This window comes from Mandrillus leucophaeus, unplaced genomic scaffold (genome assembly GCF_000951045.1).
Source record: "Mandrillus leucophaeus isolate KB7577 unplaced genomic scaffold, Mleu.le_1.0 Scaffold301, whole genome shotgun sequence".
Taxonomy (NCBI): Eukaryota; Metazoa; Chordata; class Mammalia; order Primates; family Cercopithecidae; genus Mandrillus; species Mandrillus leucophaeus.
The window spans coordinates 3,016,729-3,041,829 of NW_012103155.1; the positions used below are offsets into that span (position 1 = coordinate 3,016,729).

Below are 25,101 nucleotides of genomic sequence, written 5' to 3' on the forward strand. Positions count from 1 at the left end.
CTTACCATATAGTGATGTTTAAAGATGTAAGACATTAAAGGATGGGATCAATAAACTTGTAAGTTATCCCTGCTATTAGGTTTTATGATACTAACAATATTGTAACAAATGTCTACTTCATAGATTTTTTTAAGGTCACCTTAAAGAATACCAAAGATGACACTTACTCTGAACTTGGCTACAGTACACAAAAAAGCCCTGAGCACTCACCATTGCAGTTCTGGACTTAAGAAACCAGTCAAATCTGAACTGAGGAGAGTTGCGAATACACTGTCGTAATTCATCATAAACATTTTCTTTGTCAAATCCAAGTTTGTGAAGCATACAAATCAGAAAACGATCTTCTTCTTCAGTATAGTTTTTTCCTTTGTTAGTACCGTATGATATTCTCAGCTGATGAAAAGGTGCTTTGTACCGTCCAATCTATGAAAGTCAGATTTTGTATTATATAAAATACAAACGCTATATAATCTGTATTTCAAACGCAGCTTTAGTATAATTAGCTGAAATGTTACATTTCAAATCAGAATTTTTATCCAGAGCACCTCAATTGCTTTATATAACCTTTGTTCTGAAAGACCTTTATAGTCTTTATTATTATAAAGAGAAATACAGACTAAGACTTTCTGATTCTACTTAGTAAAAAGCTAATCTTAGTGCCTCTGACTCAGATCTTATTAGTCTAGCATATAGGTAAATTCTGTTGACAACACCATATTTGAATGCTACTCAAAGAAATTTTAAATTGTGAACCCTTACCTCTTTTCCTTTTATAAAAAGTCACTCTCTAAGTGACTGTATCACTGACTACAACACACTATATAATAATAACTCTCAGCTAGGAGTTATTTTATTAACTACCCTAACTTATTAACAAGCAAATTACCTTTGTGTCAAGTGCTTTCTTGATGCTTATTCTTCTTTGAATTCTCGCCTCTCCCCTTTCAATCTGAGCCATAATCTTCTCTATGTCCTGGAGCTCATTGCACCTTTCCCAGAACACAGCTGTAAAAATTGGACAAAGTAAACAAATCATTTATATTTTTATTTCTTTAGTGTAAACAAAAATGGGATCAACTAGATTATTTATCTTCTAATTCTTAAATTTCTGCTATTCTAAGCAGACTCACCACAGCATACCCTCACATATTAATCTGATAATACAACTGACTTCAGGAAACACAGCACATAATACTTGAAGTTATGGAGAGAAATTAAGATAAAAATGCAAGGGCAATTATCCAGTGACTTATTCTGATTTTCTCTGCTGTAGCTAGAGTTAGCTAGGGTTAAAAAATTTTTAAAAAGGAAACCATTACGCTATTTTTGGGAAGGGGACATTTTCTAATTTGTAAGAAATAACGAAGGTACTAATTACGTTGTGACAAAATTAGTTAATCACAACATAATACAGAGTAAGAAAACAAGAACCTTCCAACAGCTCTTACTAAACTCCAACAGCCTGGTTAAAATAATTACCTGAATATTCAATGACTTCTTCTGGAGTTTTGCCTTCTACTTCTCTTGCTATATTTTCAATATCATCACGACCCCACTTCTCATTAGCCTTGATAAACTGATTAAAATCTCTCTTATTCCAATTGGTAAATCCCTTCACAGGAACAGAAACAAAGTATTTAATCACAGCACATTAAACTGGAAAACATGCTATGAAAACTTTAGCAATCCTTCTAAATATTACAAAAACAAATTTTCAATTGCTGCTAGTTTATTTATTAAGTTCTTTTAGAGTGGTAACTTTTCGTGTACGTAAACGTACACTTTTGACAACACATTATACATTGCTCAAATACCCAAGCAATTAAATATGAGTGGGAGAGAGTAAGGAGCACTGTATGAAAACGTGACAGTTTCACTGAGCTTTGAAGGATTATTAGCAGTTGGCCAGAAAGAGTGAAAAACATAAAGGGCAAAAATATGAGCAAGTAGAAAAATGGAAGGAAAATAAAGCTTTAAAGGTAAGTCAAAGGCCAGATTCTGAAAGACCTTGATGAACACCAAAGGATGTTTAAAAAATACCAAGCCAAAATTTATAATTGAAAATGGTGACTGGGTAGCAATGTGGAAAATTCATAGGAAAGATGGGAACATTCAAAGTAAGGTGATAAAAAGGATACCCACTCTACCGAGGCCAAAGTAATAAAATCCATAGTCTTCTCAACTACCTCAACTAGTGACAATCAAATGGAGCATTTATCCACGTGCCCATAATTGTCTCCAATTATTCCATCTTTAACAGCACAAACTTATTTATTTGTATGCCCCAACATAACCTAACACAGTCCTTTACAACAAACTGTTACTAAAGTTTGTACTGATTAAAGGCTATACCTGTGTTAGAAGCTTCTCTTTTTCCTCTAGCTCTTCATCATTAAGGGATTCAGCTTCATCAATTTTAAGCTGTTCTTCTTTTTGTGCCTGTGCTGCATTAGGCAGCTCAGGATTTCGGGGTACCTAAAAGATATTTTCCTATGCCATTAAATCAGTAAATTTTAAAGAGCATGTGATAAACCAACTAACTGACATTTCACAAGTTTCGATTCAACCAGGAGAGAAAATACACTGATACATTGCATTTATGACATTAAAAACAAACTAGATTAGTCATGAAGTCTTATTTTTTCTTTTTAAAGAATAACAGACCCAAGTTTACATATTTCACATATACAACTAGGCTAGGCTAAAGCAATTATTTTTCCCACTAGGTCCAAATTAAGTATTTATAACTAATGTTTATACCTTCCATAATTTCTGGATAGGAATGAACAGAAAGGTGGATAATTTCAATTACCTTGTACCCAATAGTTTTTCTGTAAAACAGAATTTCTTTTTCCAGTAACTCAAATAAACGTGGAGGAAAAAACTGGAAATCCTGAACGTTGGGTTGTTTTGGAGGTCGAGGAGCCTAAAGAAAAATAAAAATAAGTGTTATCCATAAAAAAGAAATTTTGTTTTAAATGTATTCTTAGTCCTCACTTCAGAAACCATGACAGCCAATTCTGCAAGTAACTGAATGCATCTTTCAATAAAACTGAATTGATATCTTGATTTTAAATGCACAGATTCAAAATTAATTTTTTAAAAATGTTAACTAAAAACAGAAGGGAGTACACTCCAAAGAAATACAGAATGTAGGCCAGAGGCGGTGGCTCACGCCTGTAATCCCAACACTTTGGGAGGCCAAGGCAGGCAGATCACGAGGTCAAAAGATCAAGACCATCCTGGCCAACATGGTAAAACCCCATAGCTACTAAAATTACAAAAATTAGCCAGGGGTGGTGGTGGGCGCCTGTAGTCCCAGCTACTCAAGAGGCTGAGGCAGGAGAATTGCTTGAACCCGGGAGGTGGAGGTTGCAGTGAGTTGAAATTGCGCCACTGCACTCCTGGTAACAGAGCAAGACGCTGTCTCAAAAAAAAAAAAAAAGAAACACAAAATGTAATTATCAATCTTTTCCAAAGAATATAAGAAAAAAATTACATTTTCAAAACTTTTAGATATTTTTATGCTGTGTCAGTCAACTCACCTTGGGTGCTTTAGGTTCACTAACACGAAGAGCTTCCCTGAAATATGCATCAACGGCATAGTTGGCTTTTCTTTCTCGTTTAGGTGGTTCAATCCATTCTGTGAATGCAATCTAGAACATGGGAAACAACTCAGATCACCGACTTTTATTCCACAGTAACAAATCATCATCAAGAAGGATGTTTGTAAATGGAAAGATATTCACAAAATCCTAGGCTATAAGCTATGAGGGTGGGGAATATGATACTTTGCTCAATATTATGTATATAATTAACACATGAGACAGTGTCCAGTCAACAGTGTAAGCATTCAGTATTTCTTGCTTAAAGGAACAACTGTTAAATGAGGGAGAAACGCTACTGAATGTTTCGTATAAATCTAAACTAGGAGAAAAGTGTAGACACAAATTAGCCTAGAAAAAATTCTGAAGATATAGACCTAAATGTTAACACGAAAAACATTGGGTAGAATTATTTTTTTCTTGTACTCTATCGGTATTTTTCAATTTATCTCTATATTACCAAGTATTACTTATGAAGTTAGGAAAATTTTCCGTTTATTACCAGCCACTTCTGCTGTTTAAAATAAAATGAATCAGGTTACCATCCCACATTACTATTCATCTCATAAAAGAATATATTTCACTGTAAACATACACCATAAACTTCATTACAAAAACTTTAAAAATATTTCAGAGCTTCCCAACTGAAAAACTGGCATTAAATTTTACATAATGATGAAAATATTCAGATGTGAATAAGCAAAAATGACTGCTGTTTTAAGCAAAATTACAAGACATTACAGTAACACTTAAAATTCCAGGTTTCCAGTAAAATAAAGCTTTCATGTAACCCAAACCTATTTCTAAATTACCTTTTGTTTTTCCCTATAGTCTTCTCCTTCGAAGTTATAAACACTCGACTCTGTATCCATTGTGAAGTTTCTAAGTGAGCTTTCACCCATCTTGGAGAGCTTTTCATTCATCTCTGCAGTCTAGAGAACAAAACAATCAACTTCTTAGATTCACAATAAAGAAAGCATGAAACCTGCAGTCAAAATAAATTAACTTCAGGTACACAAAAGCTTTTTTGTTAGGGAAATAAAATTATTTATCATCAATGTAACAAATATTTCCTGTTTCTGGTCTAAAACATTCTATATTAAAAGCATTATTTAATCTACATCTCACCTTCTTTGCACCTCTTTCCAAAATACCATCAATATCTTCATCAGTGATCTCACTTTCCTTTGAAGCAAACACATGTGTTGCCCCATGTCTAATCATTTGAAGCATTTCATCTTTCCCAATTTTGTTCAGATTCTGATCCACAAGCCTCCCTGAAAAAAGATTGTGTTGTATAATGTTAACTGAACAGACTTTATTTTACTGGAAACTTGAAATTTTAAATGTAAAGTTTAATGCCTTATAATTCTGTCTCAAATGTCAATCATTTCTGTTTACTGTTTATTCACATCTGATAATTTTCATTTTTGCACTAAATTTAATGCCAAATTTTCAGTTGGTAAGCTACAAAACATTCCTAAAGCTGATGTATTATATAATGAACCCTACTGTATACTGTGTCAATGAAATATAATCTTTTGTGAAAGCTGCATATGACGAAGTTTTCAAAAACCTACAAGTTTCAACAGATGGAAGCATTATATACACAAGTTTCTGATGAGCAGAAAGGTGTTATTACTAATACTCCCCAAATCAGCTTTTTCTCCTTAGAAAAGTAAAGTGAAAAATCCTTCCCACAGGCCAAACTTTACACAGAACTGAAATATGTAACATCAGTTTCTTTTTAAAGAAAACTTCCAGAAGAACTGGAACTCCTAAAAATTTATTTTATTCGTTTATTTCTTTGAGATGCAGTCTTGCTCTGTTGCTTAGGCTGGAGTGCAATGACAGGACCATAGTCACTGCAGCCTTCAACTCCCTGCTCAAGCCATCCTCCTATCTCAGCTTCCCAAGTAGCTAGGACTAAAGGCATGCACTACCACACCTGGTGAGAAAATGTATCTGGATCATCAAAGAAACTCATCATTAATAAATTACTAAAGATTTTCAGTTGGCAGGAATTTGGACAACCTTGTAATTTGTGTTTTCAAAAATACAGACATAAAAACAAAAACAAAAACCCAGAAAGACTTGTTTTCACCCACCTCAAGGGTCACTCACATACATCTAAACAAAGCTTTGATTTTTATACGCCAACCAACTTGTAATTAAGTGGAAAAAGATCCAAGTTTTCAACAACTTCTTTAAATACTTATATCATGGTTTGGGGCCCATAACAGAATATACAACCAAACATCTGTGACTTTGAAAGTGAGGCAATATCCAGAAAGTACGTTTCTTTGGATTGGATGCTGCCATTGCTACCAAAATGGTCTCATGCTTATACAAGCTACTTCCAAGTTGGGCAGAGAGGGAACCTTCAGATGTAAAGTGCTTGTGTACTCTCATTTTCAATTATGTCCCTCAAATAAAAAACAGTAACACAAAGGTATGTACTTAAGGCTTGCTGTTTGACTAACATGTCTACAAATGGCACAAGAAAGCTATTAGCCTGAAGGTTTGCTCCAAAAATTGCCACAGTAAATATGAAGTAAAAAACCTCAAGATTTCTAAATTTATGAATCAATTAAGGTTTTTTAATCTTTAAAAAAAAAGTGTTTCAGACAGGCGTGGTGGCTCACACCTGTAATCCAGCACTTTGGGAGGCTGAGGTGGATCACCTGAGGTCAGGAGTTTCAGACCAGCCTGGCCAACAAAGTGAAACCCTGTCTCTACTAAAAATACAAAAAAATTAGCCAAGCACCACTGGTGGTGGGCATCTGTAAACCCAGCTACTCAGGAGGCTGAGGCAGGAGAATTGCTTGAACCCAGGAAGTGGAGGTTGCAGTGAGCCAAGATCGTGCCATCGCACTCCAGCCTGAGTAACAAGAGCAAAACTCCACCTCAAAAAAAAGTGTTTCATGGATGAAAATAACTGAGAACAAGAAGCACATGGCAGGTGTTTTTCAAAACACACAGATGTGTGAAGAAAAATAAAACATTAGCCATTTTATCACCCATGAGATAACCTCATGGGTTGGTAGCCTCGAGAAGCCCCCAAAGGCCTTCCTAATTAAATACTTCATAGTTAACAAAGTTCTTGATCCCCCTTGAGTCACTTCCCAGCTGTATGTACAATGAACAAGTAATTTAACCTCTCAAAAGCCTTTACCTCTGATACTAACATCTCAAGTTGGCATGAAGACTAAAGGAGAAAATGAAATGTTCACACTGCCTGGCACAAAGTAAACACTTTATTAACGGAAACAATTTGTAAAAATAAGCAATAATTTATTGTCTTTAGGTATGCAGACAAATGGCCAACACTATGAATAGCATTAGGGATACCAAAGACATGTAAAATACTCTCTTACATGGAAATAAGAGACTGACAAAATCAAGACACCTACATAATCAGTAAACAATGTAACAATATGCCTTTCAGCTTTTTAGACAGATAGTAAATATACGCTCACAATGCAGTTACAAAGGAAACTAATGAACATTTCAAGTTATTAAGTTTCCCACCCCTTTTCTTGAATTTTATATTTCCCATCATCAACTTTACAGTAAGTTTCATGAAAACATAAACTATGTCATCCTTAAAAGCTGATCGGGAATGAGAACTTAAGTTTCCTTCAATCGATTCAAAATAAAATCCCACTCTCACCCCCTATTCCTACTTATACCTTGTTTACTTCATCTGCCCTCCCAACTAAATTGTAAACTCTTTTAAAGTAAGAATACTTGAATGTTCCATTTACCACTGAATTCTCAACACCAAGAACAGTGCCTAGCATCTGGTGGGTACTCAATAAGTTGCAGACAAGAAAAAAGAATAAAATCAGGCTCTTTGATTTTTATTTCTTCAGTATTCCCCACAGTAATCAAGAGTAATTAGTACATATAAATCATTAACCACCACACTGAATATCAGATATCTTATATACATTATCCCCTTCAATCCTTTAAAATCCTTAAGTGTATTTTTATCCCCACTTAACAATGAGGAAATGGGTTCATGTAACGAGAGAGAACTGCTAACTGGCAGAGTCATTATTCAAAACTCAATTGTCCTGAGCCCAAATAAATCTTAAGGACAAAACTAAAGTTTACTGTATTTGCACTACAAGTAATCTCTACTGGCTGCAAGCTTGACTCAATGGATGCTTAGTAACAAGAATCTTCTAAGACGATGTTCAAACAAAAACAGGTTGTGTCAATCCAGCTTGGTAAAGTTTTAAAGTTCCATGGCTTACCTTGTTGAATGACTATTGAATCCAGTCTGAGTTTCATCTCAGCACGTTCTACTATTCTTTCTTCTACAGTGTTATCAGTTATAAAGCGGAACACCCTGACTGTCTTGGTCTGTCCAATTCTATGTGCTCGGTCCTAAATAAATTACCATGTTATTTTGAATTGAGTTTAAAAGTCACATAAATAACACTGAAATGGGTACATTGAGAAACAAAATTAAAATATTCTGAAGTATAAAACTTTTAAAAATTTGTAGTAACAATGAATCTGTAAGAATCAGATGAATTCTGCTAGGTTACAGAGATAAAACACACACAATGTCTCCAAACAATATACAAAATTATAATTTTTAAGTCTGATGAGAAAAGATTTTAAGTCTTTTTCCCTAGGTTTAAATTCAAAATGTTTTTCTATCTATATCAAACCCAAATTGTTACTGCTATCAGGCAAAAAAATGACATGAAACAATGAACTTAGCAAACAACATAAAAATTCTAATCTTTAAATATTACCCAATTAACTACATACAAGTAGTCAAACTAGTTTGAATAGGAATTTCTGTTTCACTTTTGCTAACTACATTCCTAAAAAACTCCTTTATTTCTAATAATTGGACAATTTTCCCCAGTCAACCTTAGTAAGAGCACAAGATGAAAGTGACTAACGGGCTGGGCGCAGTAGCTCACTCCTGTAATCCCAGCACTTTCGAAGGCCGAGGTGGGGGGATCACCTGAAGGTGAGGAGTTCAAGACCAGCCTGACCAACATGGTGAAACCCTATCTCTAATAAAAATACAAAATTAGCCAGGCGTGGTGGTGCACACCTGTAATTCCAGTTACTTGGAAGACCGAGGCAGGAGAACAGTGTGAACCCGGAAGGCGGACCTTGTGCTCCAGCCTGGGCAACAGAGTGAGACTCTGTCTCAAAAAAAAAAAAAAAAAAAAAGAAAGAAAGTGACTAATTACAGTTGGGTTTATGGTCACCAGTATCACGGGTCAGGCCAATCTGCAGTATCAGTTCTCTCAATCTAAAAATAATCTTCCTGATCTGACTGGTACTTTCACACAGGTGTATCTTTTAAATATCTAAAGTGGCAGACAGGCTAGCTGTTCATCAAACTCAATTCTCTTTCGTCCTGTGATACAACAACAATATAATTTACCAATTCCCTTGCAGTCAGTTATGCTACATGATTTGAGTTCTGTCCAATTGTCTGATCAAGAGGGTGGAGAGACAAGGAGGCTCTTTCAAGGTCTGACCCATAAATTTCCTGGAAAATCCCCAACTCTATTCTTTCCCCCTTCTGCCAATAGGATGCAGAGGATATAGCAGAGGACTCCAGGGTCCTAAGATATGGCAGATCTCTGAGATGGAAATACCCTTATTTAGATGGAACATCAACTCAATATACTCTCACTGAACCACTGGATTGGAGAAAAATAAAATTCTATTGGGTTAAGTCACTGATATCTGAAGAATTACCTCACCCTAACTAATTCATCTACTAAGCACAGAATACATTTATTTGTTATCTCTTACCATAGCCTGAAGATCTACTTGGGGATTCCAATCAGAATCATACAAAATTACTACATCAGCAGTCGCAAGATTGATGCCAAGACCACCAGCACGTGTGCTTAACATGAAAACAAACTTTGTGCTGTTTGGTTCATTGTATGCATTGATGGAGTCCTACGGATAAAATAAAATGATTGTCAAAAAATTTATGATTCTTTATTATCTCCCTCCCCAAATTTTACTCACTTGTCTCTCATCATGGGGCGTCTGACCATCCAACCTGCAGTACTCATAATTTCTCCACATGCAATAATCTTCCAAAATGTCCAATACCCTTGTCATTTGACTGAAGATTAATACTCGTGAACCTGTTAGTGAATATATTAATATATTCAAAAGTAGAAAAATTTAAGGGTAACCAAAAGTAAGACTAACCAATTATCTTTAATTCCAAAGTTACCTACTTGGTTACAAGGGGGCAAAAAAATCTACACATTATCATCCCAGTCAGTCATTTCCCACTTTTTTCTCACCATGGCACAAATAAAAAAGGATAACATTTATACAGAAAAGCATATTTGCCTCTGGTCTGGAAGGCTTTCCCATCTCAAAGGGTAAGATAATCATTATCTTGTTACCTCACGTATGTTTAAAAATAACCTTCCACTACTCTACAACTCCTCTTCAATGCGTATGACTCCCCAAACCCCCAACACACACCTAATACTCCAGGTTTCAACCTGGTTCTGAAGACCCATTCCAGATCAAAGGACCATAATATGTATCTCATATATCTACAATGACTATCCTTCACTTATCTGACGTGATTCAAACTATCTGACTGCCTTCCACTTCTTTAGGCAACTACATATTACTTTCAGTAGAATGCATCAAGACAAAGGATCATTTTGAAAAGTAATGATTATGAAATGATCCCGTCTTAGAAGTGGAGGCTGACAATCTGCTGTTGTCACACGTTCCTGCACCTCAAATGCGTAAGAATTTTTTTTTTTTTTTGAGACGGAGTCTCGCTCTGACACCCAGGCTGGAGTGCAGTGGCGCCATCTCAGTTCTGCCTCCCAGGTTCAAGTGATTCATCTGCCTCAGCCTCCCAGGTAACTGGGACTACAGGTGCATGCCACCATGCCCTGCTAAATTTTTTGTATTTTTGGTAGAGATGGAGTTTCACCATGTTGGCCAGGCTGGTCTTGAACTCCTGACCTTAAATGATCTGCCCAACTCAGCCTTCCAAAAAGTACTGCAACATGAGAACATTTAATAGTCTCCATTTTCCTTGCAGAGTTTAATATACTTTACATTAATATCTGAATATTCCCACCAAGTTCCTGCCACTCCTCTCCACCAATTCAATTCCTTTAATTACTTTGCTTTCAAGGAAAGCATTTTTTAAAAATCTATCTCTACAAAAAGATATAAAAAGGAAAAAGTAAACCCATTCACTGACAACTCTTACAATATGCTTTTGATAGTATCATAGAGGAGATTCATCTACTGGTACAACTGTCATTCTTATTAAAATACAGAGAGAAACACAAACAAACTTGAATCTGTACACTTAATACTGTATTAGTGATATTTCTTATCTTTAAGAGACAGATAATAATTTATGAAATGCTATAGTGTCTGGCGTTTGCTTCAAACAATCTGGGAGGAGGAAAAGTATAGTAGACTAAAAACATTTTTTATTAGTTAAAATTGGAAGCTGGCTTCTAAGTTCTTTCTACATTCGTAATTTAAATATACCCAAACACACACCACAGACATACCCCTTTTCATATAAAAAGTCAACATACTATAAATAAAAATGTTTCAGGTCCATGTACATGGTACCTAATTAAAACCCCACATAAATAATTAAAAAACAATATCATGAACACACCACCACTGTCTAACAATGGATGTGGGAACCATGTGTGGGAGGGAGGTGCAATCTTCACATTTTATGACAGAAAGCTGTAATTTCTAGGAAAGTATATATAAAGTGTAAACTCTTCCCAAAATCAAGGGAGTATGGTTGCTCTAACTATTGCTTACCTTCTAAGAGACTTAAGGCCTACAATCAGGAGTGGGGGTTAGAGCTCAGATAATGAATAGGTTTTTTTAATGTTCTACACTTCAACTTTAGAAAGCATCAGAGCAGTCATTTCAAAGTATAGTGCTCCTTTGTTTTAACATGAGCATTTTAAAACAGTCTTGATAATTTGATACGGGTAACAGATACCTTGTTCTTTTAACTTAGGGAGCAGCTTGTCTAAAACCACCATTTTGCCACTGTTGGTTACTAGATGCATATCCGTTGTATAAGGTGGACCAGGTTCCGCTCCATCAAAGAGATATGGATGATTACAGCACTTTCTCAACTGCATCAGGATGTTCAATAACCTCATTTTGTCCATCTTGCCTGCTGAGTTGAGTATATCTATATCCTTCATTAATATCCGAGTATACCTATTCAAAGAAGAAAAATATTTTTAGAGCTTAAATGTTCCTTGATCAACCCCTGCCACTTTACATACTTAATCCCCTTCCCCACCTGAACCCCCAAATATCTGTAAGAAACTACTCATCAACTTCTAGGGATGGTTAGGAATTTAACATCTGTAACCTCTTTCTTTTTGCTTCCATTTTTCTTTATTGTACATAGTGTTATAATGTTCACACTTATGCCTTGGGCCTTGAGGATATTATTTTAAAAGTACAAAAACAGTTCCCTTAGGTAGAATTAAAACAAAGCAGTAAGATATTATATCTTTAATAAAGCAAAACTTTAAAAAATGTAAGTTTTAAACATAATTTTAGTTTGTAGTTTTTTGCAACAGAAAGTGCCACTATTCGATTTTTATATACCCCATAGCTAGTGCAGCATTTAGGTAAGAACCCTAACATCTGAGAAGACAAGAAGACTAATGAAATGGTAAGGCATGATGATGAGAATAATATGAAAACAACGTGATTTACATATATATATAAATACATAGGGAGAGGGAGCTATGTCTGTGAGGTAGGTCTGTGAAGCTACTACAGCCATAAGCTAAGGCCAGATTATAAAAAGCCTTGAATGTATACTAAGAATTTAGACATTGTTATGAAAGAATGAGTAATTTGTCTAAGCACTAAAGTTTTAGAGCCTTGGATCCTTTGAACAAAATAAGTAGCCTAAGCAATCTATGCTTAAACAACAAGGCAGACCTTTCCATCTCAATTCTGATATAAAGTTCACTCAAATGTGTAACTAAAAAATATTTGTCTTCTCTTAGCATTGACTCATTTTAGTTCTGTTTTAGAGCCATCCAAGCTAAGCCTAGTATCTGCTACTCTTTCAAAAGTTTTGAGGACATTTAGGACCGACCACCTTCTACAGATAACCTCTTACCCAGATAACATGCCCAGTTCTCTATATGATATTAAGTCCTTTAACCAAACAACTCTGGTCTCTTGCAAATACTTATCAAAATTTAAGTATGCACTTAAATATACATGAAATATAATGAGACCACTAAAGAAAAGGGTAAATTTATTTCCCCTCCTTTGAACACAAAATTACGTAACAGTATCATCTTCTGCAGCCACTTCACACTGCTGACCTAGTATTCATGAACTACTAAGTGAACTGTGTATCTCCCACACTGTGCTATCGCAGTTTCCTTCTTAAAAAACCCAAATAGATGGCTTCATAGGAAACCCATTGATTTAAATCCCAATTTTAATTTTGGATTTATAAGCCTTCCATCCTGATTCTGTCATCTAGTAAGTTCAAAATTTTCTATAACGAACTTAATGAGCAAGACCTCTACTACATGACGAGAAACCTCTTTTCAGGTTGAGTTCAATCCAGCAAACTGCAATTCCATGAAAACACAAATGAGGAAAACAAAATACAAATGAAATTTAGGGAAGAATCAATAGTGCTATCAACTACATCTGAGAACACATACCATTCCCTTTGCATTTTGCTGAGGCCCACATAGATTTTTACTTCCTTCTTTGGAGGCAAACTCTTTTCAACATCAGCCTTAATTCGACGAAGCAGGAATGGACGCAAAACCTTAAAAAGGACAAAAATAAATAGGTAATACCAATATTACACATAAGGTCATATTTCAGCATCTTAGAATTGTATATAAAATATATGAAAAAGAAATTTCTCTTCATGAGTATCAAGTGATTTCTTAGGACTTCTTCCTGCAAATACAGTCACATCTCAGTATCTCTGGGAGACTAGTTCCCATCTCCTTCCCTTTGAATATCAAAAGCCACAAATGCTCGAGTCCATTATATAAAATGTAGTATCTGCATATAACCTACAAACATCCTTCCATATACTTTAAATCATCTCTAGATTACTTGTAATAACAGTTAATAGAATGTAAATGCTATGTAAATACTTGTTACACTATACTGTTTAGGGAATAATGACAAGGAAAAGGTCAGTATCTTTAACACAGATGGAACCATCCATTTTATTTTTATCTTTTTTGGGGGCAAATATTTCCAATCCATAGTTGATTGAATCTATGGATGTGGAACCTACGGATATGAAGGGCTAACTGTATATAATTTATTACTACAGGGTTCCTGAAGGGTAATAATACAAGATCATTACTTATTCAATACAGGCATACCTCAGAGATATTGTAGGCTCAGTTCCAGACTACCTCAATAAAGCAAGTCACATTTCCCAGTGCACCTGAGAGTTACATTTACACTATTAAGTGTGCAATAGCATTATGTCTTAAAAAAAGTACATACCTTAGTTTAAAAATACATTATTACTTTAAAAATGTGATACATTATTTAAAGCAATACATTGTTGCTTTAAAAACAGAGTAAACACATGCCTTGGGAAAACGGTGTTGATAGACTTCCTTGACACACGATTGCCACAAACCATCTATTTGTTTTGAAAAGTAAATTTTTCTTAAAAATACAGTATCTGTGAGGCACTGCAAAGCGTAATGAGATGTGCCTGTATACATAATGAGTATGTACCTGTTATACTACCATAAAATACTAAAAACAGTAGTAAATTTTTAAAATGATGTTTTCAACAATTTGCTGCCTTTCAGGTCTAAAACCAGTTACTTGCATGCAGACTGTCTAACATTGCTTAAGAATGGGCAAGGATCTCATTAAGATCTCTTTTATGGTTGGTCTTTAAACTTACTGTCCTAACTTACGGAAAGAATATACAAGTATACACTTCAATAAATCATGAGTGTACAGTTCTAGAAATTTTATTCAAGTACTGTAAAAGTACCCATGTTATTACCTAAATAGAACACTCTAGAAATCATTTTTGTGTCCCTTCCAGTCACTATTCCCTCTTCTCCTTCCCAAGGGTAAGCAATATTCTTACTTTTAGACACCATAAATTAATTTCGCCTATCACTTTTAACTTTATATACATGGACTCACTCAATAAGCACCCATTTATATCTGGTTTCTTTTATTAAACGATGAGACATTTCCACGTTATATGCAGTAGTAGTTCACTCATTTTCATAAAACAGTAAGTTTTAAAATTAACTATACAACTAAAGATACACTTTTTTGTGCCTCTCTTCTATCTACACTGGTTTTTAAAAACAGTGACTATATCACAAAACAAATTAGATATCACTGGGGAAAGTATCATCAACATCTCTCTAATATCACCATGTAGAAAAGCTAGTTTAGCCCTAGTTGACAGGCGCCAACAACTGCCAGATGTGTAAGTGAAGATCTTCAGCTCCAACTGGTTCTCTTCTGGCATTGTCCAGCTAAATAAATCTAACTGGATAAACCCAGGTGTAACCCACAAAGAAACCACCCGGTCAACCCATAAATTCTAGGGTTGTTAATAAACTATTAAGTGTTTTGGGGGTGGGGGAAATAAGGGAGTCTTATTTACCCCTAAAGGGGGGTTAAGGTGTTTTTGGGGGGTGGAGGGAATAAGGGGTTCTTTTGCAGCATTAGATAACTAACGCATCAAATAAGAGTTATCTGATTCCTAAGCATATCCATCCTGACTTCTAAACCTTCCTTTCATTATGAGACCACAGGTGCTACTGTAGAAACTTCAAAGTAAAGAGCAGGAGAAAATAGAGAGGTAGCTACAAGACCTCTTCTCCCTGACTTCATAAGCATTTTCAAAATACCCTGTGAACAAAACAGTTTCCAAATCTGGTTGATTCTGCTCTGTGGGTTATTTGTTTGCTTTACCTAGATGTACCTACGTATTTACTACAGGAGAGCCAAGAGCAGAAGAATAAGGGAAAAAAAAATGCATGAAAAAAATCATGTCCTTCTGCCTCCTTTTCTACCCCCAAGATTACATATACACTCCACAATCCTTGGTCTAAGTAAACACGAAGAGAGTGCTCAGACGCATGAATGCCATCTGAATTGAAATAAAGGTAGCTAGGAAATTACTACCTTCAAATATTTAACAAAACGCTCAGTATTTAAGAATTTTAAAGTACTTTATAATGAAATATTTGAACAATTATGAACTTAATTTTTTTTCCCTGCTCAAATATCCACTCTAACTAGGCATTGTGCCAGGTATACAAAGACAAATAAGTATGTGCTTCCTGCCTTTGTGCTTACAATCCAGTATAGAAAACACTTGTGAATCATCTCAATATCCTCTGCAAAGTCCTATAACGTTAGGGTGCTCAGATTGTTAAAGATGGAATACACAGATGACTAGGCCAGCCTCAGCCTGGCTGGTTCAGTGGAGGTGATGTCACTGAGTCTTGGACTAGGTATTAGTAAAGAGACCAGGAAAAAGGATTCTAGATGTAGCAAAAATGATAAGCAAAAATAGATTAAAATTACCACAATGTTTACAGAAAACTGACAGTGGGGTCAGCAATCTATCAAATTAAAGCTCAATATATTAAGTAAAACAGATGCCAAAGAACGTTAAAAAGGTTAGGTCATGGAGGGGCACAATTTTATTCCCCAGGGGACATTTGCAATGTCGAGAAATTTTTGGTTGTCACAACTGGAGGAATGTTACTACTGCCATCTAGTGAGTAGAAGTGTCAGGGATGCTATTAAACATACAACACCACACAGGACAATCACGTTCTCCCCTCTCTCCTTACCCCTCTCAAAGATATACCCAGACCAAAATGTCAAAGGAGGCTGAAAATTCCTGAGTTAGGTCATTAAGGGCTTTATATAACATTCTTACAAGCTCCTGCTTTAACCTGCTGACCAGCGTATTTTAATTTGGGGTCTGTTAGAGAAGTTTCTCTACCTACCAACTTTTACCTGTGAACCGTCCCAGGAAGCTGTATGTAAAAACAAAGCTACACAGCAAAGCAAAAACATACCAACTCTGCTCATTATGCAAGGCAGTTGCTTACACACAATGTTACTAGATTTAAGAAAAAACAGATGGATCTTTCGCCCTTTCAAAAGTGAACCTGTTAGATTCTTCTACGGAATGTTAATTGAACTAAGCTTTAAAAACGTGTCTATAAGGCCAGGCGTGGTGGCTCATGCCTGTAATCCCAACACTTTGGGAGGCAGGTTGATAACTTGAGTTCAGAAGTTCGAGACTAGCCTGGGCAACATGGTGAAACACCGTCTCTGCAAAAAATACAAAAATTAGCTGGGCATGGTGGCGAGTGTCTGTAATCCCAGCTACTCTAGACGCTGAGTGGGGAGAGACTGCTTGAGCCTGGGAAGCAGAGATTTCAGTGAGCCAAGATCAAACAACAACAAAAACTTGTCTATATTAATTATTATGCAATTCTTCTTTCCCCCACTGTACTTTGTATAACTGTAAGAGATTACTTTTTCCCTTAAGTCAGGATTCCACTCTAGGTTCCAACACTGAACAACCACACATCATCCCCTACATTGATTGTAAGATGTAACAGTTAAGTGTCAGAATTCAAGCAGATCTGATTCTTAAGCCATTGAGCTTTTTATTAGCAGGAAAATAATCTACTAATTTAAACCTTTATCCTTTTTCCCATCAGAAATATGCTTTAACACTACTCCAAAATACTTACCATATGAAGCCTCTCAACTAGTTTTTGATCCCCAAGGCAGTTGTTTGTATCAAACCAGGAATCAAAGTCCTAGATTAACAAAAAAAAATACTCAGATCAGAGATAATATTAATAAATACCCTATAATACCAGATATAGAAATGATTTCTAGAATTAGTAATTTTAATTGTAACCCACAAAAAAAAAACACTTAGTCCAACCCCATTTCTCCTGTGTCACTGTTATCAACAAATTTTAAAACAAGTAGATCAGAAATCACACTACCTTCTAAATATTCTTCTCAAAAACATCAAAATAAGTTTCACAGTAAAAAGATAACTTGGAAAGCAAGTTCTATAGAATTAGAAAATTAATATTCTTGAAAAATATCTTTCAATTTTCATAAAAGCTTGAAAATTAAAACATTTTATAGTTTGTTCTCTAAGACCATTCAGACTTCTCAAATACAAGTTTACAGAACAATGTCAATTTTAATCAAACTTACTAAATGAAATTGAAATTATCAGCATTTCATTAATATTTGGTTAGGCTACAAGGACAGTTTCTCTAATCTCATCTCCTGAAAATATGTATTATATATGTGCTTTGTTTTTGAGTAAACATAATCTTAGAATTCGCTGCTTTAACTAAAGTAAATGAAAGTGTCAATGTAGTGAGAAAAAAGGAATTATCTCAAGAACATCAAAATATGTAAAATCGAAACTAAAACTGCTTTTCGAGTTTGATTAAATATCTTTTTACAACACAAAATCACTATTCTTTCAAAATAATCTTCAACAGAAAAAAACAAAATTAATACCTTTTTATAACTTAACTGTACAAAAATATACTAACGTGGTGCTCTTCAAATCCCTCCAACACACACAAGATGCCAGCTATGCAAACAAAGTTTCAAAAATAAATGCTGGTCCAGCAAAAAAAAAAAAACTGCAATTTCTAATAGCAAAAACTCTTGACATAGCTATTATATTACTATTAACAGTTCAAATAGCTAATTAACGATTGCTATCATTTCTATGACTACAAATAATCCATAAAGATTAGGTTATATTTGTTTGTTAGACTATAGTAAAAGAAAAGCCAGACGGATTTCACTAAATTTGACAGTCACCCTTGGCACTTAAAACATAAGCAATGTGAGGTATACAAATCACTTCAGGAATACCTTGAGCAGCACCTTAAAACCATAACCAGTCAACCTAGAGCCACTGAAACAAAATCAGGCTAACATGACTTACCAAATAGAAGTGACAATTTATGCCATTTCAGATAGAGAAAACAATGATTTAAAGTAGACTGAGGCCTAGCGTGGTGGCTCACGCCTATAACCCCAGCATTTCGGGAGGCCGAGACAGGCAGATCACTTGAGGCCAGGAGCTTGAGACTAACCTGGACAACATGGCAAAACCTCATCCCTACAAAAAATACAAAAACTAGCCAGGCATGGTGACACACACCTGTAATCTCAGCTACTGGGAAGGCTGAGGCACAAGAATCACCCAAATTCCAGAGGTGGAGGTTGCAGTGAGCCAAGATCGCACCACTGCACTTCAGTCTGTATGACAGAGTGAGACTATGTCTCAAAAAAATATAAAATAATAATAATAATGAAGTAAGATTGAAACTAAAGGCACAAAAGTAAATTCCCATTATACAGAGACAACCTAGGAGATAACACCAGGCTAACTATATAAATAAAAGCATAAAAAATTAATAATAATCTCAAGCCACGCTAAAAGACAGGCCACTTTTATTACAAAAATATATAGCATTAAGCAAAATATTATTATTACCAGAAAGCATCAGGAAATACTTACATCCGCGGAATTAAACACATCTGGCAACAGAAAGTTAAGAAGTGACCACAGCTCATGCAAGTTGTTCTGAAGAGGTGTTCCAGTCAATAATAGTCTATTTGTAGTCTTGAATTCCCTCACTATTTCTGACAACTGAAAAAAAAGAACCAAATACATCATTAGAATATTCTGCATATTACATTATTTACAACAGCAAAGACCTGGAACCAACCCAAATGCCCATCAATGATAGACTGGATAAAGAAAATACGGCACATATGTATCAGGGAACAGTATGCAATCATAAAAGAGAATGAGTTCATGTCCTCCGCAAGGACATGGATGAAGTTGGAAGTCATCGTTCTCAGCAAACTAACACATGAACAGAAAACCAAACACTGCATGTTCTCACTCATAAGTGGGTGGTGAACAATGAGAACACATGCACACAGGGAAGGGAACATCACACACCAGGGCCTGCTGGGGAGTGGGGAGAAAGCAGAGGGAGAGCATTAGGACAAATATCTAATGCACGCGGGTCTTAAAACCTAGATGATAGGTTGCTAGGTGCAGCAAACCGCCATGGCACATGCATACCTACGTAACAAACCTGTACGTTCTGCACGTGTATCTCATAACTCAAAGTTAGACGAAAAAAAAATCTGTACTTCAATCAAATTCTTACATGAAGGCTTTTCACATCTAAGTATTAAATTACCTTAGATTTTTCATTTTTGATCCTGTGAGCTTCATCTATTACTAAGTATCTCCAATTAAATTTTTTGAACACAGACTTCTCTTTAATAAGCATTTCATAAGATGTTACACATACGTCCCATTCTCCTGGTAATAAAACGTCTCTGACAAAAGCAGCCTGTGTAACAAGAGAAAAAAATTACATCACACAGAAATAAACCACGCATTAAATTTACTGATGACAAGTAATCTAATATGTAAAAGGAGATGGGAATATTAAAAAGGAGTAGAGTAGCTATATTATGCAAATGTTTAGAATCAGCTATTCTTAACACTAAAGTAACATCATTAATCATTTAAATGTCAGAACCATTAAATTTTTAAAAACTGACAAAGTTAACCCGTGCAAAATTCAATAGACACTTAAAATGGCTTTCTGCAATTCCACTAGATATGGAAATCCTTAGGAGACAGGTTTAGACAAAAAAGAGGGAGGTTTTAACATAAAGAAAGGAACAGGGCGGAAAGACAGCAGTAGTAGGCATCTGCATTCCTTTCAGGTTTATAAATGTATTAACACATTCCTAATAGTATTATTTTAAAGGTAAGAAAACTGAAGCAAAGAGTGGTTATTAAGTAATTACCACTCTCTGGGCTCCCAAACAAACAAACAAAAATTGATAACTTAAAATACCCAACATAACTAGAAAAGGAAAGAAAAAAAATCTAGACTTCTCACTCACAGGTAAATGAACGGGAAATAAAAAACAAGTACACAGCTATTCAGTAGAGTCTGAATAAATTTCCAAATCTGAGCTTTATATACTAATGTTATTATTTCCATCTCTTCTTCCCACAAGGATGTTGTTAACTGATCGAAATTTTAACTTATTTTGTTAGATATCATAATAAATCACCAAATAACTATATATGACTCAACTGTCTTTAAAAACCGTAATTCTGTGACTATTACCACTACACACGTTCATCTAAAAATGTGGCTCCTTAAATTTCCAACCAACTCACATTTCAAAACATCTTTTAAAAACGAGAAAATACTTCTAATGACAGCAAAACCACTGATTTTATACAACCACTCCCAAAAGGGAAACACTATATATTCTTACAGCTTTCTACAGTTTCTAGTGTCTTCTTTCCAGTATGATTTTCTTTTTTTTTTTTTTTTTTTTTTAGAGATGAAGCCTTGCTCTATCGCCCAGACTGCAGTGCAGTGGCGCCATCTCGGCTCACTGCAACCTCTACTTCCCAGGTTCAAGCAATTCTCCTGCCTCAGCCTCCCAAGTAGCTGGGACTACAGGCCACGTGTGTCACCTCACCGTTAACTTTTTATGTTTTTAGTAGAAACAGGGTTTCACTGTGTTAGCCAGGATGGTCTCGATCTCCTGACCTCATGATCCGCCTGCCTCAACCTCCCGAAGTGCTGTTTTTTATTCACCAAGACGACGCTACATTTGTAAATACTAATATTTGCGAAGATCCGGTCTCTTTTATCCTTCCTCCCATTATACCCATACTCAAGCCTGAATTCAAATTATTTTAGCATCAAAAATGTAATGAAATACTAGAAACTTACTCTTTGTTCTTTATCTCCTATCAAACAAACAGATCTAAGTGTTGGTACCCATCTCTTGAATTCACTCATCCAGTTGTGTAATGTAGACTTAGGAACCAAAACCATATGAGGACCAGGAATGTTTCTATAATGTTTCATGTATCCAAGAAGAGAAATTGTTTGAAGAGTCTTTCCTAGGCCCTAAAAGATTTCAAAATAACCATGAAGCAATGAAAAACAAAAACATTATTTCAAAATTATACCTCCCAACAAACAGAGATAAATATTTAAGAGAAATGCCACATATTTATAATAGTTAATAAATGGCAAAAACTTAACATATGTCAAAGTTTGCAAGTGTTATGTCATATAATCTTCACAAGTCTCTAACGGAGGTATTATTATCACCCGCATAAGGCCCAGTTGCCAGCTAGCATTGAAACACGTTTCTTTTGACTTCATACTTTCTCCAACCAATTAAACGTTTTAGCACTATAGCAATAAGGAAACTTTTTAAAACATTCATTACATAACTAGCAGTTAACAAAAGATAAAAAGTTTTATAAGAATTGTACAAGCTACCACCTGGAAAAAATTCTTATCATTTATAAACAACTAATGACCTCACTTGTGTTTTACAGAACTGGAAGGAAATAAATCAGTGTACTATAAAAGTCATCCAAAAACATGTTTCTCAAATGTATTGTTTTTAAATTTATTATATTTTCACAGATGGAAATTTCTCACAATTAAAATACAGATCACACGCAATTAAGGCAAGCTGCTTACACTAGTTTCAGAGAGGATCCATTTGCTAACAGTTGTAGACTGTAAGAAACTTCTGTCAATTTAATGTATAAGATATTTTAAATACAAAACATACCCTTCAAAAAATCTACCAACACATACCATTTCATCTGCAAGGATACCATTGATGCCATTCTCATACAAAGAAATGAGCCAGTTTAATCCTCGGACCTGATAATCTCTCAGTTTACCCCATTTTACATCTAAGAACAAAAGAAAAGCACAATATGCATTTTAAGACAAGAAATACAAGGCAATCTCTTCATCTGGGCCTACACATATATACTGACTTCATTTTCATTACTAAGGGATTCTTGAAGAATAGGAACTCTGCAAGTTCCAAACTACTAGAGGTAGTTGCCATGGTCTGAAGTAGATACGCTGGACATGGAAGATAACCAAGTGCGGGAAACATGACTGCAGGAATCAGAGTACCCACTCCAACAACTCAGTTCTTATGTTACCCATATACTGGTCCAGGAGACTCTCTGGCCTCTTGTCTTTTTAATGACAACCCAAGTGTTCCTAACCAAGTATTTTCAGCTTTCATAAAGACCAGATACAGGTTATCTGCAGATTTTATTTTCTTTCTAATAAAAAAAAGGAAATAGGAAATTCCTAAGTTACTTTTCCAATATATCTTATACATTCCAATGTGCTCTCTTTCAGGGTATACTACTTATTTTGCTCCCCAGAATAATTACCAAATATACATAACAGTCACCTGATTTTTCTTTTTTAATATGTACACAGCGTACCCCCCATTTCCTTTTGAAAAACACTTGAGGATAAAAAGCTAACCAACAAACAAATACATTTCACAAAATATTAAAACAAATTAATATAAAAACATCAGAAAATAACTAAGCAGATGTGTTCATGAAGTACCTTTTTTAAAATAAATTAGTTTTCTTATCTGGGACAAATATAAAGCAAAATGATCCCTAGTTTTACATATACTTCAGGGCAATAACAAACACAATGACATTTTATGTAACTTTGAAACATAGCACTACTGTCCTATAATATGCTCTCATCTCCATCAAAATCTGAAGTTTATTTCACAACCAATAAACATCTAAGATTACTAAAAATCTGCTTCACAGATAGTAGCCTACACAAATCCAAAACATTAACCAAAGGATGTCTCAAAGGGCAATTTTTTAAAAAACAACTGTGTTTAACATACATGATGGAGAGTCTTCAAATCGAGTGCAAACATTGGTTGCTTTGGAGCTTTCTGTTAGTAGTTCTTCATCCTCCTCCTGCTCTGTTCTACGGTGTCGGTAACTGTTAAGATGAAAACAAAATTACCTGATTTGAGTTTTGGTTTTAATTATCAGGTACTATTTCAACATCATAGTCAAGTGGCTGACCAAGATTGCACAAAATTAAATTTCTAATAGGCATCAACCAGTGGACAGTAGACAATATGAGTAAATTTAAATCTCCAACATTTCAGATAATTATTTAAAATATACATTAGTTATTAAAATACAGCAGTACTATAGATTAACCAGAACTCAATAAACTCAAATGTGATAGTCAAATTTCAAGAACTATGTAGTCAGAAAATCTCAATATTTGAATTTTAAAGTGTACCTTTTTAAAAATCTTTCTGCCAAAGAAAAAAAAAGTTCCAGAAACCACATGTTTAAAACTGCAACTTTGAGCAAAAGGGGCACCATGAGGACTCAGAAATTTAAGCAGTGACCAGGGATTAATCAAAAATATTTTTAAATACACATCTAAATTCTACATCCTAAGAGAATCAGACATACCCCCTTAAAAACTGATTTTCTCAAGTTTTAATACTGCCAATTAATCTCTAAAGGGCTCGGTTCAATAAAACTATTAATACTTACTCCCCAATTCTGACACTTTCAACAAATATTTTCATCTTATTTAGAAAAAGGCAGGTTATGCCCCTACTGAGACCCCTGAATCTAATTTGTAACTTCACTTCTACCAAAACTACATGCTTGGTAAAAGGATAACTGGCCTTCCAAGATAGAAGCATTCCTCAGAAATTCAAGGGCCTTCTTGTTTGTTATATATGCTTCTAATCATAATCAGTACATCCTAGTCTGTTATTCCTTGTACTTCTCTGCATTCTGAGCCTATGAAATTGAGTACAAAGATCTACTTCCATCCTCAATTTATTCTCCATAAACTGGGAGATAATTTTAACATTTTTATAAAATATCCTTTATAGTTACTCTCAAAATGCTTATTACAGTTGTAAAACTTAAAAGCTGAGTTGTCATTTATTGTTAAAAACTGAATATAATTGTGAATGCCTAAAAAAAAAAAAAAAAACAATGTATTCCTGGCCAGGCACAGTGGCTCATGCCTGTAATCCCAACACTTTAGGAGGCTGAGGTGGGTGGATCACTTGAGGTCAGAAGTTCGAGACTAGCCTGGCCAACACGGTGAAACCCCATCTCTACTAAAAATACAAAAATGAGCTGGGCTTGGTGGCGTGAGCCTGTTATCCCAGCTGAGGTACAAGAATCGCTTCAACCCCAGAGGCACAAGTTGCAGTGAACCGAGATCACACCACTGCACTCCAGCCTGGGTCACAGAGTAAGACTCTGTCTCAATATAAACAAACAACAAAAAGATTTTTAAAAATGTATTCCTGATACTCAAAGACAATACTATCACCCTCATTACTTTAGCTAAATTAGCTTCCCATTTAAAATGGTTTGAAGAGTAAAGAAATCTGTTAACTAGGACTCTTTTTCCCCAATAACACTATTTAATACATCAAGCTGAACAATGTATTATGTATTTCCAAAAGAATCTTTTTTATC

The 25,101-nt window shown here is 35.0% G+C and overlaps 1 protein-coding gene across 1 annotated transcript in view; it reads right to left on the reverse strand.

The window, feature by feature from the left end:
- Positions 1 to 25,101, reverse strand: part of SMARCA5 (SWI/SNF related, matrix associated, actin dependent regulator of chromatin, subfamily a, member 5) — a 40,824-nt gene that overhangs the window by 5,970 nt on the left and 9,753 nt on the right. Inside the window, exons 4-22 of the mRNA XM_011987155.1 lie at positions 23,475 to 23,575; positions 22,388 to 22,488; positions 21,500 to 21,679; positions 19,928 to 20,083; positions 19,231 to 19,362; positions 17,414 to 17,482; positions 13,340 to 13,449; positions 11,626 to 11,852; positions 9,630 to 9,751; positions 9,405 to 9,557; positions 7,868 to 8,000; positions 4,734 to 4,882; positions 4,418 to 4,537; positions 3,546 to 3,656; positions 2,813 to 2,926; positions 2,353 to 2,475; positions 1,480 to 1,612; positions 887 to 1,005; positions 211 to 423 (exon numbers count right to left, since the gene is read on the reverse strand). Of these exons, the coding sequence (XP_011842545.1) occupies positions 211 to 423; positions 887 to 1,005; positions 1,480 to 1,612; positions 2,353 to 2,475; positions 2,813 to 2,926; positions 3,546 to 3,656; positions 4,418 to 4,537; positions 4,734 to 4,882; positions 7,868 to 8,000; positions 9,405 to 9,557; positions 9,630 to 9,751; positions 11,626 to 11,852; positions 13,340 to 13,449; positions 17,414 to 17,482; positions 19,231 to 19,362; positions 19,928 to 20,083; positions 21,500 to 21,679; positions 22,388 to 22,488; positions 23,475 to 23,575 (2,566 nt within the window). The remainder of the gene's footprint in view (positions 1 to 210; positions 424 to 886; positions 1,006 to 1,479; positions 1,613 to 2,352; positions 2,476 to 2,812; positions 2,927 to 3,545; positions 3,657 to 4,417; positions 4,538 to 4,733; positions 4,883 to 7,867; positions 8,001 to 9,404; positions 9,558 to 9,629; positions 9,752 to 11,625; positions 11,853 to 13,339; positions 13,450 to 17,413; positions 17,483 to 19,230; positions 19,363 to 19,927; positions 20,084 to 21,499; positions 21,680 to 22,387; positions 22,489 to 23,474; positions 23,576 to 25,101) is intronic.